Raw genomic sequence first — 18,210 nt, 5'->3', positions numbered from 1 at the left:
TTTGTTTCACCCCGTTTAAACTTTAAATATGTTTTGGTATTTTCGTTCAACAAAAGAAATGCCGTTGCTCTCTTTATTTAACTGTTTACCGACCGGTGTGCCAGGTAGGACCTCAGCCCACCCAGAGCAAACAATCGCAGCTTTGTTCGCATTTTAGCTGAAAACTGTTTGTGAATTTATTTATGCTGAACTCAATGATTAACAAAATATGTAATTAAGTCATTATATATAAATATATGTATATACATATATATATTTATTTTTGAAATATGCTATGTTCATTTCATGGTTGTGGCATAACATTTATAGTATGTCAATTTTATATAGTATGTTTTTTTCAATTATTTTTTTAATCAGCTTTTATTCAATTTTAGTTTTAAGTATTTGCTTTACAATCTCTTTGTTTTGTAAACTTTTCAATGAATTTGTGGATTTATGTTTTGTTTCCTCTTTTTCTTTTTTATTTTGGCGGGTTGACATTTATTTGGATCTATTAAGTATACAATACGTAGCTCATTCAATTGAAATTGCAATTTGAAAATTATAATTGAAAACTTTACAATCTGACAAAATTATGTGAAATGTGCGTGTGAGCATTATTTGTTTCTTTTTTCCATCGGGCTAATTAATTGTTTCATTTTATTCAACTAATTATATGACATAATTAATAACATTTCGGTTAGGATAATTACAATAAAAAAAAAAAAAAAAAACTAAAGTAATCAACTAATGATTCGAATTAATTTGAATTGTTAATGAATTCACTAGAACTAAGGGAAACTCCAATGACAGTGAATATTCTATGATAGAGAATGGCTTAACGTTCTCCGAAATTTGCTAGCCATATATTTGAATATTTATTCCATATCATTAGAATAATAACTTTTTCATAGAAAAAATACATAATGCATATTTTTAATACTCTCTGCATGAAGTAGGACATTCATAGGAGATTTTTGTTGTTTTGAAATTGGTTTTTGTTTTCGTTTATCAAATCGAGGCTTAGAATGTTTTCACTTTAGTTTAGACAGCTTTCGTCTGTTTTGCTTTGTTTCTGTCTTGTTTTGGTTTTGTTGTGTTGTTTTTGTGCGTTTCTTTTACGCTCATTCCATCGCCTTTGTCTGAACCTTAGATACTTTTTGCTGCTTTTTTTTTGCGGATCCTTGCCTCACTAAGTGCTAAAGATGAAAATAAACATGACAATGATATTTACACAATGTTGGCTGAGCTATGGTAACCTCAGTGTTGTAGTGGTTGCCAGAAGGAGGGCATGTGGTGGGTGGTTATGCGTATGTGTGTTTACATCTGTGTGTGTGTGTGTGTGAAGTATAGCCGCCCCTATGCCACTTTGTATTTGTTTATGTGCTCGGCCAGCTGCGCACAATGTTGCCTGGCAGCAGCTGCCACGTGGAGTCTGAGAGATTGAAAGTACATGTGTGTGGGTGGAACTAAACGTGCATCTATGTGTGTGTGACACACATACTTGAACCGAGATATACTATAAAAACAAATGCTCGCATGTTACGACGAAAAAACTTTGTCAATTAACCTAAAACAAGTCTCACTTTACAACACGTACGCTTGACATAATTTCATCTCTCTCCCTCTCTCTCTCTCTCTCTCTCTCTCTGCTCGTTGGCCTTTGGCATTGATGTGTGTATGCGTACGAGTATATGTATTAGTATGTGTGTTTGTGTGCATTCTGAAACTTTACATATGAAGAAATTATCACGTTCTTGGTCCTTGATAGCGACAGTAGGATCTGCCCATAATGTCCTCAGCTGGAATTGACTGATCAATCGGCTGCACCCGCAATAAATCCATTTGATCACGTACCTGCAATGAAAGCCAAATAAAACACAAATCTTAAGTCTTTCTTCGGCTGAAATTCGTGTGCTGTGTGCCATGCGGCGTATGCGCAATATGAATTAAGTTCTAATGAAAATTGATGGCATTTGCCAACAAGTTTTGTGTAAGCAATTGCCACATCTTCCAAGTTTTCAGCTATGCAAAGCAAATTGGCAAAGTTTTTGTTTACTGTTCCACAGAACTCAAATTATTTTGCATGTGGATATGAATTTTGCAATATTCATTTCTAAAATGTGCGGAGTCCCTCGTGGATAAATTACGATAAGCTGACGGGCATAAATTTGTGAATAGTAGAAATGGATTGTGCAGCTTAGCAATATTTAATATTATAGCTGGAGTTTTAAAAATATTTTTACAAAATTATAGAAATACAAAAATAGTGCTTATTAGTTTCATTATTTTTTTCTTTTACCGACTTATAAGACAATCAAATATATTTAAGTAAAGAGCAAAAAATTGCTTTAAGTTCTGCCTTATACAAAAGTTAAAAAATTTGCATGTTAAAAATTTTTTTCCTTGCTCATATTAATAATTATTTATGGTAAAAGCTAACGTTCTTCTAAATTTATTTTTGTTTTGTTTAAAATTACGAAAATTATTATTCCATTGGCGGGCCGTACATAAGCAGATTTAATAGCTCTTTAATGCTATTTATAACTGTTTAAATTTGTGGGCCAAACTTTTTCGACCTAAAAATGTTGCTCAAACAATTTGGCAGGCGTTAATAAACTTTACTTCAAACTGTAGCTGCAAGTTTTTTTCGCTGATGTCGGCATAAAATTCTTGAGCAATTTAAAAAAAAAAAAAAAAAGCTAGTGAAATACTCAAATTAAATTTATTTGGTAACTTTTTATGGCTCAATTGCACACACACTCTGCCTCAGTTCTGTTTATATGAAGGAAAATCTCTACACTTTACGGATTTCAGTTACTTATAAAGCAATCATATGGCCATTAAATTATTCATATGTAAATTCCGTAATACAAAGCTATGCGCTGGCCGTATTGGCAATGCATTACAGCGACTCCTTTGAGGACTCCTAAGCATACGGTGAAGCCTGTTCGAGCCTTTCGCCCATTGTTTTGGCCAACTTAGTGCGTGTGCTTGTGCAGAAAAGTTTGAAGCACATTTTATGCCGTGCAAAAAAGGCGAGAGGAAAAGCGAAACGTTAGGCACAATAAAACAAAATATATATGCAAAGGCACAAAAACACAAAAAGAAAGGAAGAAAACAAAAATTCAAACACAACAACAGCAACAACAACAACAACAACAACAACGAAAATGTTTTGTTTTCAACACCAAACACCTTTTGAGGCCTCGCAGCTGGGACGCAGTTAGAGAAGGCTAGCAGCCGGAGGGGAATAGCAGAGGGCGGAGGATACCGAGGCACAGCCAGCTCGCTCGGCCCATTTCCGGTGCTTTGTAAGCCGTATAACAATCGAATTTACGACTTTTTTATGAGGCTTTATGTGGGCCCTGGCTGCCACATACAAACAACAATAAAACGTCAGCTTTCGGCTCAGACTGTGCGACGCAGTCATTGCACTTTGAGGCACGCCCACACAGAGCGGACCAACCGCCCGACCGCCCGACTGCCGCGCAACATGCCACAAGTCCCATTGTGGGTTTTGCCTTTGGCAACGCTTTTCCGGCCGCTTTGAGCTGCAGCAATGAAAAGCACAGTTCACAGTTACATTTGAGTGAAAAGTTCAAAGCTGAAATGGCTGTTAAAGAGCCGCTGCGCCATTTTCATGCTAACCAAATCAATTGTGAGAAGGTCAGTTGGCATACACAAGCACCAACACACACACACACATACAGGCATGCATGCACAGTGAGTGTAAACAAACAAACACACACACACATTCACACACTCACACACAGGCCAGCTAAAGGATATTTAAATGAATTTGTCTCGCACAAATTGCTGCCATTTGCCGAGAGCTTCTGCCCAATGCCGCCAGCTGGGCTATGTGTCGTGCCAAATGCCTTTCCATGCTCGCATTAGATACTCGCATAAAAGGCTAAAATAAAAGATACATTTACACACACACAAACACCAGCACGAGGCCCTGAGCTGCCTGAACTGACTCAACTGTGTTGGCTGCCTCGGCTGCCTCTGCTTTTGTCTAGATAAAAACTGGCGTCAAGAAAATTATCATGTTCATGGCTATGGCTGCCCCACACTTCACCCAGCCACCCGCCCCGCAACACCGCAGCAGCCCAGCCCAGCCCAGCCCTGCCCAAGTCTCATACCCTTCAGTCATTTGTGGTTGTTGTTGGGTCGCATTGAAGAGGCGCCACAGCATGAACCGAACTCCGAGGCATTCCCATGAGCTGCCTCAAATCTCTATTGCCCTAATTTCGCTTATTTTTATCACTGCCACGACACACTTATGGGCTAATGGCTAGCTAGTGGGCGTTCTATAAAATTCCAAATATTTCAAACTCTACTTATATTATAGTAGTATCCAAGATATATATATATGTATTTATAAATGTAATAAACGGAAAGCTCATTGACCAGACAAAATTTTAAAATAAATTAATAAAAAAACAAATAAAAAATAAATAAAAAATTTATAAAATTAAAAAAATCATAATAATATATGTATTTATAAAACTAATATTTATTAAAACAATAACATTGCTATGTCTATGCAAATTTACATAATATATTCAATAAATTTCCATAACATAATATCATAATTATGGTAGAGATGCAAGTGAAGTGAAGCATTAATTATATATGTATACAAGGATTTAAATTACAGGGAGCTTAAATGGCAAACAAGAACAGTTTCAAGTCTTCATTCTCGTGAGTGTCCAGCATTAAAAGGGTATCAAATGGGCATATGTATGCGTGTGAGTGTGTGCATAAGAGATGACAATCATTAAAATGGCCTTTTGCCTAATTTCTATGACTTGCTTAATTATCACAACGATGCCAACGCCCACTCCAGACGCCCACACAAATACAAATACAAACATAGACAGACACATACACAGAGAGAGAGAGAGAGAGAGAGTGAGAAACACGAGTCGTTTCCCTGTTGACCTACTGCGGCCCAGTGATTCGGGTCTATGGGGTCGCTCTCTGGGGAAAGAGCATTAAGCGTCTAATAATTGAACATTTGAACTGCTTTTTGTGTTCATTTAATTGCATTACAGGCGACGCTGGCTGCGATAATATATATTTTATTGTGAATTCGGGTCACCAAGCTCGATAAACGGGCCCTGGCATGAGAGTGCCGCTCGGATTTTGTATCAAGCCTTTGGCCCGAAGGCTCTTAGATCAAAGCAATACCGAATGTATATATACATATATAAATATATACTCAAATAAAAAATGTGCGCTTGGGCAACGTTTTTAATTACTTTGTGGCTGAGTTACTCATTACAAAAAAATAGCAAAAAAATAAAAAAAAAGAAAAGCCTGCACAAAGTATTACAATGCGAGCACAAATTTTAATGAGCATTATTCCACATAATAAACAGCAGTAAAGCCCGTAATATATATTTATATTTACTATATGGTTGCCTTTCATACAAATGCATATACTTTTACACATACATATATAAATATATATTTTATTCTTTTTTTCCATTGCTCCTGAGTGCTAAATGCAATAAAAGCGCAGCGATTTTAATCACCCGCTTTGCAAAAGCCGGCAACACTTTTTAATGCCTGTCCCTGCCCCTACCCCTACCTCTGCTCCTGCTCCTGCTCATGTCCCTCCCCTAGTACATTGCTAAGTAAGTATGTATATAAAAATGCGCATTGTAATCACATAGAGGAGCCATTGTTGGGAAATACTAGTTTACTTTTTGCTTAATGCCCATAGAGAAGAAGCGTCGAGTACCAAAACTAATTACAATGTTGCAGGCAGATAAGATGGCTCAGAGCGGGCCAAGAATAGAATGGAGGGAGACAGAGACAGATGCATAGACAGAGACAGCTACAGACAATGAGATAGAGACAGAGACAGACAGAGACAGAGACAGCGAGTCAGAGCGAATATGATTAAAGTTCGCAGACGCCGAGACAAGCGCAAAATTAAAAATGCTGCGGCATCTCTTTTTTGTGGGGCAGCAGTTGCTGGTGGTGGGGGAGGGGGCATTTTTAATGAGCAATAGCAATAAAATACGATCCACAGCAGCCGAGTTCAAGGGGGCGTATGATTTATATTTGTTATTAAATCTTCAAATTACCCTTGCCGTTCGGGCATTTTGAATTAGTTGCACAACAGAAGCGAAACAAATAACAAAGTGCTTATTATTAGGCAGAGAGAAAGGAAACCTGGTTGCATCAAAGCGAATTTAATCAAATCTAAAAATCAATTAAATCAAAAAAATGGCTTCAGCTTTGTCTACACGCAGAAGAAGATGAAGATTCCTATTAACTAAAGTTTCTGTATTGAGGCGAAATCGTTGGCCGTGATGGCATGCGTAACAAAGAACACTGTGTTTGCTTCGTTCAAAAAAATATATAGACTCCTTTGTATAGCCGAGAAGGTCCTTGACTTGCCACAGTTACCAGCTGGAGCAGTTAGAGCCTAAATGTTGGCTCAGGCAGTCATTCGACTGTGCAGCAAACGCTTTGGGCGTCCTCAACTGAATGGCGCTAAGCATTGAGTGGCATTCGCAGTCAATGGAGTGGTCCGCTCAAAGGACTCAAACACACACACACGCACACAGGCACACACACAGGCAGAGAGTGCAACAGTCGAGCATTGCTATTGATTTAAATTGAATGCTGCTTGAGGAGCAGCAGCAGCAGCAGCATCCATAGTAGTGACAGCATCAGTGGCAGTAGCAGCCACAGTTGAGCTGGCAAAGGCACAAACAGAAGCTGCAAGCATGCCGATCCTGGCCAGCCAAGCACACAGCAAACAAGCTGACCACATCCGCAAACAAACTGCAACAGCTTCTGCTTCTGCTCGGACTGTTGCTGCTGCTGCTGCTCCTGCTGCTGCTGCTGGTCGTGCTCATGTATAAATATCGGAATAACCATTTGAAAATCCTTTTAAAATTATTTCACTTGCGTCTTTTCGACGCCAGAGACGCTCCAGAGTCTCGAGTCTTGCTCCATTTCGTTTTGTGCTCGCTCGTTGGCTCGCCTGCTATCCGCACCAAGTATGTGCAAATTCCACTGCAAAGCCACATTATTCTCTTTATCCTTTGAAAGGAATTTTCGAAGTGCAATAACAAGCGGGCTAGAGACGGTCGACGCCCGACGGCCGACGGCAGTGGCTCCTGCTTCTTGGTGGCTTATTTTGGCCTGGCCGAGCACTGGCTCAATGCTGGACATGTTTTTTGTTGACCGAGAAATGTGCTTTTGTCCCGAGCACTGCCTAAGCCGTAATCCTCTAGGTACAACACGCAACTGGGCAAAGTCATGAGCGAAATGCTCCCAATGCGCACACAAAATGAACAATGGAATGGCTTAAAACTGCAACATGACTACCATATAGAGTACTCACCGCTTCGACCTCGTTGAAGACGCGTAGAAAGTTTCTGCCAGCTAACTTGGCTATATCCGCCTCAGTCCACTTGTCCGATTCGAGCAGCGTGGCAAAGAGATGCGGATATTTGGAGACATCCTCCAAGCCTTTGGGCACTCTGTTAAAATAGCAAACAAAAATAACCAAAAATACCATTTAAATACCAATAAAATACTAAGTAGTAAGAATATACTAAAAGACAATTTGAAAACTTTGTAAACTTACAGATTGACGCCATCGTAGCCAGCTCCAATGCCCACATGATCGATGCCTGCAACTTCTCTTATATGGTTAATGTGATCTGGAAAATGTAAATGGAAAAATGCAGTTAGTTAATTAGCGTCAATTGCTAATCGAGACCGCATTAACCCACCCACGACATCGTGCAGAGTCGCCTGACCCGAGCAGCTGACAAAGTGCGGATAAAATGCGACCATGACCAGACCTCCATTAGTGGCCTGCAAAGCGAAAACAAAGGGTGATTAGATAAAAGCCCAACCCTGCTAGCATGCAGTGCTTCATTGCGTACAATTCGCTGCAGGACGTGATCCGGTACGTTGCGCGAGCTGTTGCAGATGGCATGCGCCGAGGAGTGCGAGAATATGAGCGGCGCCTGGGATGTGGCCAGAGCGTCCAGCATTGTCGGCACCGACACATGCGACAGATCAACAATCATGCCCAGGCGGTTCATTTCCTTCACCACAAGCTATTGAATGGACAAGAAGTTCAAATTATCAGCGTGTGTAGGGCAATATTTTAGTATATTTAATATATTTATATATATGTATATATTAGTGCAATAAATTCGAGCTAAATATATCAAGTATCTGTGTGAGTGTTAGTTAAGAATGTTTAGTATTTCTATGAGTCAAGCGAGTCTATGAAGTCCCTTAATAATCCCTTAATAGCCTTTTCTTTAAGTCTTTATAGCACTCTCATCACATTCATCTCATATAAATGAAATCTGAGACATATATGGTTATAACCGGAAGACGATATAATAATATATCTTTTCTCATATAAGTTTGCCTAGGCATCAGAATTTTCGTCGCAATAACTAATAATACGGACGCTATAAGCGGAGTCGCCATAGCCGTATTCTACTGTATATCTAGTTTTATATATATGTATAATATAAACTTTCTCCTCATCTATTAAAACTCACCTTGCCAAATGATGAGAGTCCGCCGATGTGCGGATACTTGCCCGGTTCGTCAACTTTGCAGCAGTCCGCCCTGCGGAGGTTGTTCAGAGTCAAAGCGCTGCGCAGTGGAATGGAGTCAATAATTTCACTTACCAAGGTGTATTGCAGGTGTGTGTGAGCGTCAGGTAGCGGGCGCCCAGCTGATAGAACATGCGCAGCACACTCAGACTGGTGCCGATCGCATGGCCACCCTCGACGCCAATCAGGCTGGCGATTTTGCCCGTGCGATGGGTCTGCTCGATGCCCGCGGCGCTGGTGACCAGGGCCATGTGATGCGGATAGAGATGCACCAGGCGACGTATCAAGTCGATCTGCTCCAGCGTCAGCTGCACCGCATCCAGATGCTGTGAGGAGCAGGGCGCGTAGGCGGACCAGAACTGGGCCGAGACCATGCCCTCCTTGAGGCGGCGCAGATCCGTGTGGCTCCAGGCACTCGACGACCAGGGCGCCATTTCGCGCAGGTCGCTGCCGAAGTGAAAGTCCTTCAGCTGGTTCTTGAGGAACTTGCGTATATTCCAGGGCAAATCGTTGTGGCCATCGATTAGCGGCACTTCCTTCAGCACGTTCCTCACCCGCTGCAGCCGATAATCGAAATCTCCGCCATTGGCGCTGCCGCTGCCGCTGCCGCTGCCGCTGCTGCTGCTGCTGCTGCCGGCGTTGCCGGTGCCGACGGCCGTGCATCTTAGGATGGGCAACACCAGCGGTATACAGAGTAAGGTCAAGCAGTTGAGGCCACAAACCTTGGGCAGCTTCCGCGATTTCATTGCCCCCAGGAGCAGCTAGCAGCACAGCACGAGCCACGCGGCACTCACATTGATGATGTTTGTCGTTCGGGCTGTGTGCGGCGAAACAAAAGAAAATCAAATAGCTGTGGAAATTGAAATGGAATGCCAGCGGGGCCAACTGGAACGACTAGGCGGGCGGGTGGGCATTGGGTATTGGGTATTGCATGTGATTTCTATTTGTTTAGGTGGGCCGATGGCGTGATTGAGCTATTGAAACTTGTTGGCAAACAAATGCCATAAATATAGCGCCCGTGGACTCTTTCGGTGCTCGGCGCTCTAGCCACGGCTTAGTCCGGGTGGCAAACATAAATAAAACTTTTCATATTTATTTCCAAGCTAACTTCGATATCGAACCCAAGCACTGAATGCATAAAAATGCACAATAAAAATGCAAAGATTATTTATAGCAAACTTTTTGCATGCGGATCAACCAACAGACAAAAAAAAAAAATAAATAAAAATAAAAAGAAGCCCAACACCGAATTTAAATAGTTGCCACAGTGGGGCAAAAGTTCGCAGAGCGACACCAAAACGTGAATACCAGAGCGAGACGGCGAAAGTACTTACCAAACACTTTTTTACTTCTTTTGCCCCACTAAAGTTTTTTGCGAAACTGCAGGTGGGCAGACTGCACAAGAAGAAGAAGAAGAAGCAGAAGCAGAAAAAAAATAAAACTCCAAGTGCTGAAAGGAAATTGAAGCCAGCTTTTGGGCTGTAATGGCATGTGAGTAAGCCACAGTTGCTGACAGCTGCCGAGGGTATTGACCGGCTTTCACTACCCCAAAAAAATACTCATTGAAATATATATATATATATCTACAATATATATGTATATGCATTCTTCGTTCGTTTTCTCAAATTTTCTTTGCAAAAGTCAAATTAAAGTTTTTTGGCCAACTGCAAAACTCAAAGCGAACTCAACTACGCTAAAGTTATCTAATAGTTTTTAATGCATAAGTCAGCTCCATATAAAACTGAAAGCCAAGAAAATAAAATTCTAACTTAAGTGATGCATAGATAAAGATGTTTATGTGCACGCAGGTTGCTGCGCTGAGAGTTTCGAGTGTGACTCGTTAAATGGCATAGCCAAGCTAAGTTGTTTAAAATTTAAAGAAGCAATAAGATAGAGAGGGGGTGGAAGAGAGAGAGAGGGAGAGAGAGAGCAGCTATATGTGAATAGTTGCTATTGTTAAATATTACTCTCAACTATAAAATGTATAAACTACTCAATTATATATATTTTATATTTCTTATTTACAGATATTATAAATATTATATAGCTGTATAACTAATTTAGTTGGCAATCTTGATTTTTAATGCTTAGTTAATAAATCTCTCAATTTTACCAAGTGGACCTTAAAAGCTTCATAAACATATTAATGAATTTTACAGGTCACCTATTTTGAGAGGGGCAATCCAAAACATGATTAACATGATTCTCTTATCTTTTTTATCACTATGAACGAGTGTAGTTCGGCAGGCAGCGTCGAACTGAATAATTTGAGCATGATAATAGTATCATGAAAATCTCCAAGTGAACTAACTGCTAGAGACGATTAAGTAATTTGCGTTTCCCATCGTGGAAAGCTAAGGCTATAGAAAAATCAAATCTAAGAAATAACAGAATAAATTGTAGTTTGTTTGTTGGATCACAATCAGCTACTGCAAATGTTAGTTTTCATATATGTACATACATACATATACATATGCTCACATTTAATTTTCTGAATTAATTCAGGTCAATTTAAATTTTGCATCTCCATCAAAATATTTCTAATTGACAAAAAAAAAAAAAAAAACAACTTTAATTCTAAATAATATCAAAGCAATTTTCATTATTTTATTCTGGAATTTCGACAAAGCTTTGGCTTTGGCAAATGCAATTTTCCGTTTATCGCATTTCTTCGATTGTGATGATAATTCCTTGCTGTAAGCTGATTGTCCCAGTGATTTGCCGTTGCTCATCTCGGCTCTTGCGACTTTTGATAACATGCCATTCGTATGTGGAATTTTGAAATAGTTTGCTTTGCTTTATTTCCTCGGCTTTATTATTTCGTTTCTTATTTTGTGCAATTGACGAGTTTTTCATTTGCACAAACTTTGCATGGCATCTGCTGATGTGCATTTTGTAGAGCATACACAATATATATACAGAGAGCAAAACATGTGTGCAGGAAAGTGGAAGAGGGCGTGGCAGACCCGGGAGGCGGGAGGCATGAATTCGTATGTTGATTTTCATGGTCTGTTGCTTGAGCACAAAAATGAAAACATTCCACTCTACGAACTTTTGTGAGCATATCTTATCTGCTCGCTCAGTCTCCAGTTCTCTTGCTCTCTCAGACATTTCCCGTTGGCATTTTGGGGCAAACATCTTAAACATTTGGCTTTAGCCAAAAATTATGCAAAAAGAAAAAATGACAATGTCGATAAGGGCGCCAACAAGGACGACGGCAAAGGCAACGCTCTGCGAATTTCTTGTCCTGCGAAACGTGACACAAGCGCAACGCACGAATTATTAATACAACAACAGGAGCATGGGGGCGAAAATTCGCAAAGGGCCCAAATGAGCGCCTATTGGGTTAACAATAACAACAACAACAACAACAATAGCAACAATCGAGCTGCAGACAAACAAGCAGCGAATTCAGAAATCAAAAATTTCAGACGCTTCGTTAAACATTTATGTCGTCACGAGCTGAAATTGAAAGGAACTCGGCATTTGATCTTTAATTAAATTGTCATACGATTAATTTCTTTTGTTAGGCAATGCAAAAACGGATTCCCAGTGGCATGCATTAAGGCTTCACGGAGCACTCGAGCAACAGACGAAGTGGGAAATCAAGTTGAATTAATATGACTTTAATTAAACCCATTTATGGCACTTGCCAAGAATCCTATGAGATAATTTATGCACAAAATATTTGAAAGTCATTTTGCCGTAGCTAATGAAAGCTTTTAATCGGATTGCCTTCGAATAAAGTAAAGTCCAATCACATCAGTGTCGGAATGCACGCATTTGACAGTCGCAATTCAACATGTAAAGTCGGTTTAATCTGGCGGAAAACAAGTGCCAAAGTTTTAATATCCTTGCTGAAGAGGTTATTATACCTTATGGAAGAGCTTAAGCCTAACGTAAAATATTCTTTGTATGATGATGCCTGCTAGCAGTTGCGTGAATTGAAGAGATTTCTATATTTTCTATGAAATTTCATCTTTTCATATATATAATATTATATATATTTTTTTTTTTCTATTTAAAATAAAAAAGTAAAGTTAAGAAAGTTACGGATACGACTTCCTATAAATAAACAACCTAAAGTTGTTTGCTTTGGTATAAAATTATTTTTTAAAGTTGAATATTATGTTTATATACTTTAAAATATTCAAATTTACCTTTACGTGTAAGCTACTAAGATTATGAAATAAATTGATTTACACTTAGGGAAAGTAAGCCCATCGGAAAAATATTTGTACATAGCTTTGCCTTGCTCTCTATATATAAATTCAATGCAGCTGGCAAGATGCCCTTATTATGATTAAATATATACATATATACATACATATAGTTAAAAGCAAAGCTATCTCCATTTCTCTACATCATATGCTAACTTGCTTGGGCTTCATAATAAAAATACGCTCCCAGAGAGTAAATTCATTTATTTAAAAATGTTTTGTTGGTTCACAAATAAAAGTAAATTGGAATATTTTTAAGTCTTTTGTGGAAATTGAAGTGTATTTACTTCTGGGACCTTGCTCGTAGATCACCAAATTTGGTTGCCTGTCAGTTGGCAAGTGGGCAGCAGAGAAGCAAACACACACACAAACACACTCACGCACACACACGCACACACAGAGACCCCCACTCGCTGGGAGCCAGACGAAATGGGCGCAAGGATAACTGCGTACAACATTGCGTATGCGCGTTGCCTCCGCAAATGTAAATGCGAATGCGAATGCGAAAAGGAAGGCGAATGGGAAGGGGAAGGGGAAGAGCAGTGGCAATGCGAATGGGAATGTCATGCGACTGTAGGGGAAGTGGGCGGACTGGGCTGCGCTCTGCTGGAATGCGAAGACTCGTACATTTATTGCAACATATAAAACATTATTTTGCATGGCCTCAAAAAAGAGCGGCGCATAACCGACGTACACAAAAAAAAAATTAGGAGGCGAAAAAAGAGCGACGAGGAGGAGCAGAAAGCGTAGCGCGCGTTGGAAAATTGCAGCAAGGAAATGCGACGTCGCTGATGTCGCTTACGATGTCCTGACTGCAGCTGCGATTCTCATACAAAGTGGCAAGCGAATAAATAAAAAATAATACAAATGTACGTTGCCTGCGACATTAGTGACTCTGCCGCTGCCGCTGCCCCTGTCGCTGTCGCTGCCTCTGCTGCTGCGGCATTTAAGGAAGTTACAGAGCGCCTGACGTCGCGTCGCGCCGAGTCGCCAAAGGACTAGCGGGTTTGCCGCCCTTCATTTCCATGCGCCATGCCAGGGCAAGGAAACGTGCCGTAAACTACAGCAGACAATCAAAATGCATTCATGTGCGCTTATTTAACGTTATTTATAATCAAACCAGCTGCAACTCTAGCCCGCCCGCCTCCCCTACGTCCCCACTCAGCGCAGCACCCACGCAGCCCTTGCCGGAGCTCTGGTGGTTCTTTTCATTTGCCCTTATTCATTCGCTTGCCATTCATTCAGCAACCAAATTCCATTCAATACGAATTGTTGCCAGCCATCAGTCGCACAGAATTTCCATTTGCCTCGCAATTTCCACGCCTTGACTTGCCACAGCTCGAGCATTCCTTGGTGGCTGCACGAGTCCCTGCACCCAGGACCGTCTCTACCAACAACAAATTCGTTGGCCTGAATGCCTAGCTATAATAATAATAATCATAATAATAATAATAACAACAACAATAACAAAAAAAGCACACGCTGCCTGCAGCGCTTTATACAAAGCTTCAAGTAACGACAACAATTTTCCATTTTAATAAGCATCATAAAAACGAATTCAAGAAATATTATGAGCCAATAGCCGGAGCTGATCTTTGTGCCTTAGCCTTAGCCGTGGCTTAAAGCCAGCTTACAAATCCCGAAGACGGTTACAATAAATACTTCAACAACAAAAACTTCTATTTTTAGTCAACAATTTAGGTATAAACTTTATGATTTTCTTGTTAAAGATTTAAATATGTAAATATAATTTAATAAATGAATATATATATTTAAAATAATATTAATAAATTATTAAATAATAACAATATATAATATAATAAATAATATTAAAAAATGATATAAGGAATCAAATAAAATATTTATATATATATGTAAAATATTAATATAAATATAAAATGTTTTAATTTTTAATGCTAAACATTCAAAAATCATTTTCCCCATTCGCTTGCCAAATAATAAAATAAAATATATAATATACATAATTTGATATTAAATATATATAATATATTAAGAAATTATTTTACAATAGCAATAATATAATGAATATAACATAAAATAATAATAAAGAATTAAATAAAATATATATTTTTAAATTTATCGTATAGTATAGTATATTTATAGTATAAATATAACTTTTTAATCAAAAACATCCTCAAATTATTTTCCTCATTTACTAGCATAATTTATTTATTTTTAATAGCTTTAATTTTAATTTTAATTATTTATTATTAATATACAAATAAAAGTCTTCCCACTCGAGCTGTGCTCAGGTTTCCCCGAATTTCCGTCAGCTATAAATTCTAATTCAAAACTGATTCCACTCTCAATAAGAGGTCTTAAGCGAAATAAAAGTAAGCATATGACATAAATTAATTAAGTGCAGGCATACCTTTAAAGCACAGTAGGCATGGTCCTTTCACTACTCTTTAATTTTAAGGCAAAAGTCTGCCGAAACGTGAACAGTTGAGTGAAATCTCTTAGCAGCAGCTGATGTTGTGCGTGCGCTGTCTGTGTGTGGGTGTTGGAGTTCCCATTTTTATTCTCATATACATATACACGGAATAAGCTTTACTTTTCTTATTTTATTTATGTTGCTTCGTTGTTTTGCTGGCAGTAAACAACTGAAGCCGAACACAACAAATTGTACAAATACGTACGCAGGCAAACAAATGCGTGTAGCATACTTTTTGGGGCCGCACCAATACAATGCCAATTGGCAGGAGTAGCGACCCAAAGGCATGCGTGCGTAAGAATGAATTGAAATAATTTTACAACATTTTCATGTTGTTTCATTTTGTGATTTGCCCTCGTGGTTTTCTTTCCCTTTTTATGCCATAATTTAAGCACGACTTGAACAAACAAAAATAATAATACCAAAATTACTGAAAGGTTTAAAGGGACTACGATTTGTGCATATACGAATTGATTCGCTCGAATAATTAATATTGAATTAAATGTGATAAAACGCCTTAACAATTGCCATCAAGTAATATTAAACAAAAAAATAATAATCAAATAAAAACATTTATAATGCAGCTCTCTAATTTAATTTACAGCTTCCTGTGAAATTAATGCTTGAATTTGAATAAATAATAAATCGTATCGCTGATAATTCATATATATATAATTATGTATATGTATTATATACACATATATCCTCTTTTTTTATTGAATACAAACTATTTACATATCCCGCATTTAATTGACGTTTTTTTAATTTTTATAATTTGTTCGTTAAACAATGCAAATGTTGATTTAATTTCATATTGATTTGTGTAAATTAATTCTGACTTATTTGCATTAAATTAAATTATAGAAAAAACTGAAAAATGGTGATAATATTCAATGAAATATTTATTTAAAGTATAAAGCAAGTAAAATTTTATTTAACAACATTTTAAGCCTCTTAAAGATTTATTAGGTTTATTTTTTAATGATTTGGAATTTTATTAAAACTGAAATAAGAGTATAAAATTCTTAAACTTATTTAATTGTTTTATTTAAAACATTCCCACAAGTGAAGTGATGCGAGAGAAATGGAATGAGATCTAGACATAGAATAAAGTTAAGTATGAGAAAACAATTTTTTTAACTTAATTTACATTTTTTATAAACTTGAATTTTGTATTTCTTATATTGGAAGAGGAAAAACCAGGGCATTTAAGCAAATGAATATTACATTATTTACATTATTAAAATCATTCTAAATGCAAGGAAGTTGTAAAAATATTCATTTATCTAACTTAAATATATTTTAAAAAAATATATATATATTTATACTATTTTAGTATCTTTTATCTTCCGTGCCCTAATTAGAATTTCAAAAGATATCAAAATCAAAACTAAAACAAATCAAATTGTATTGCACAAGCCTTAAAACCCGTTAGAGGTTACACCCGCCTAGCTTATGCTAAACAGAAGCAAAACAAAGTGGATATTAATTCCAATGAATGATTAAAATGCAGATGGCTTTAGCACCAATCAGGCACTTGGGCTCTTCCGCAATAGGGCCTAGATCCAAGCACTGCCGTAATAACAAGTGTGTGTCGCAAAATGTAAAGTTCAAGCGATGGCCACATTGGCCACGCCCCCTGGGCACCTGGTGAGCGGTAACAAGCGTTTTATAAATGCCCACAACAATGGCAAGGACACAGGGACTAGTCTGGTCTGGTCTGGTCTGGTCTGCTGGTTAAGCTCAAAGTTCAAAGCAAATTGTGGCGGAAGGCAAGAATCAACATTATCATTAGCAAGAGGGAGGACGACGATATTGCTACGGCAGTCAGCCAGCCAGCCAGCCAGCCAGCCAGCCAGCCAGCCAGCTATAGGATACTCATTTCAACGAATGCAGACGCCAAATGAAAGGTTCACAATACACAAACACACAGTGGCATTTTCTCTGTGTGTGTGTGTGTGTTTGGGTATTGGTTATATAGAACTTTTCGACTGGGGCTGGGCAGAGGGCGACTTGACAACGCACAGCATTCGCATGTCGCCTGCTGCATATTAATGAAGTGGCTGCCACAGCCGCTGCCGCAGTCAGGCAGGATGTTAGGCGGGCGCTGCTCGAAGCACTCATCAATTTCTCAATATTACAAATTTCGTTGGCACGAAAGAAACGAAAAAAAAAAAAAACAACAAGAGCAGCAACAACAACAACAAAATCTGCATATGAACCGCAGGGCCACCAAATTCGGCAGATAAATACTATATATATATATTATCGTATAAGGCATATAAATAATATATAAATAAACACACATACACACACACATATTTATATACTTTAGACGTATATTAAAGTGCGTGTGTTTTTGTATTTGCGGGCCACAATTTATGGGCCTTAATGCTTACCAGAATTATGCAAAGCGTTTAACATGCTCAACCGCCTAGACGCTCAGTGGCTTTAAGCTCCAACACTTTACTTTACTTGTGCTTCTTTTTATTTGTGTTTGTTGCTCTTGTTTCTTTGCAGTTTTGTTTTGTTTTTGATTTTCTTTTTTCTTTTTCTTTATATTTTGTTGCTGCTGTTGTTTGCACTTCACTTGTAATTCACATAATTTTCTTGCTTTGGTGCACACACACGATAACAAAGTCGCGTAATTGTTGTCGCTGTTGGCGCCTTGGGGGCAATGGCAGCCACGGCGTATACGTAACGTAATTTGCTCGTCTGCGTGCGAGCGCCTGTATTCCTGTGTGCGTGTGTGCGTGCGTATGTGTACGTCAGCGTAGGCGAGTTTACTCGAGAACGAATGCAACACGTGTGGTTGTTGAAAAGCCGCGCGATTGGCACACAACTCATCCGGCCGACGCACGAAGTTGAACTAAAACTGAAACTGAAACTGGCGACAAATGCGAGACACGACTCGCCGCACAGTGGGACGAATGTCCCA

General features: G+C 38.6%; 1 protein-coding gene across 1 annotated transcript; it reads right to left on the bottom strand.

The window, feature by feature from the left end:
• Positions 1-341: 341 nt before the first annotated feature.
• On the bottom strand, positions 342-18,180 carry LOC108660083 (dipeptidase 1). The gene is made up of 9 exons (XM_018113346.3): positions 18,040-18,180; positions 17,672-18,009; positions 8,673-9,414; positions 8,541-8,610; positions 7,905-8,081; positions 7,749-7,833; positions 7,601-7,676; positions 7,355-7,493; positions 342-1,836 (listed from the first exon to the last, which is right to left on the bottom strand). Exons 3-9 carry the CDS (start codon positions 9,341-9,343, stop codon positions 1,729-1,731), a joined length of 1,326 nt encoding a protein of 441 aa, XP_017968835.1. The 5' UTR covers positions 9,344-9,414; positions 17,672-18,009; positions 18,040-18,180; the 3' UTR covers positions 342-1,728.
• Positions 18,181-18,210: the final 30 nt, after the last annotated feature.

The sequence above is a fragment of the Drosophila navojoa genome, chromosome 2, assembly GCF_054131105.1.
Source record: "Drosophila navojoa isolate 15081-1374.11 chromosome 2, UAZ_NAV_1.0, whole genome shotgun sequence".
NCBI classification, from domain to species: domain Eukaryota; kingdom Metazoa; phylum Arthropoda; class Insecta; order Diptera; family Drosophilidae; genus Drosophila; species Drosophila navojoa.
Note: the sequence above shows the minus strand (reverse complement) of the source record. Positions and strands in the feature narration are given on the sequence as shown.

Coding starts and splice junctions, on each gene's coding strand:
- LOC108660083 (XM_018113346.3), bottom strand. CDS start 9,343: ATGAAATCGCGGAAGCTGCCCAAGGTTTGTGGCCTCAACTGCTTGACC. Junction 7,677..7,748: donor GACTCTGCACGATGTCGTGG/GTGGGTTAATGC, acceptor TACATTTTCCAG/ATCACATTAACCATATAAGA. Junction 7,494..7,600: donor GGCTACGATGGCGTCAATCT/GTAAGTTTACAA, acceptor CTATTTTAACAG/AGTGCCCAAAGGCTTGGAGG.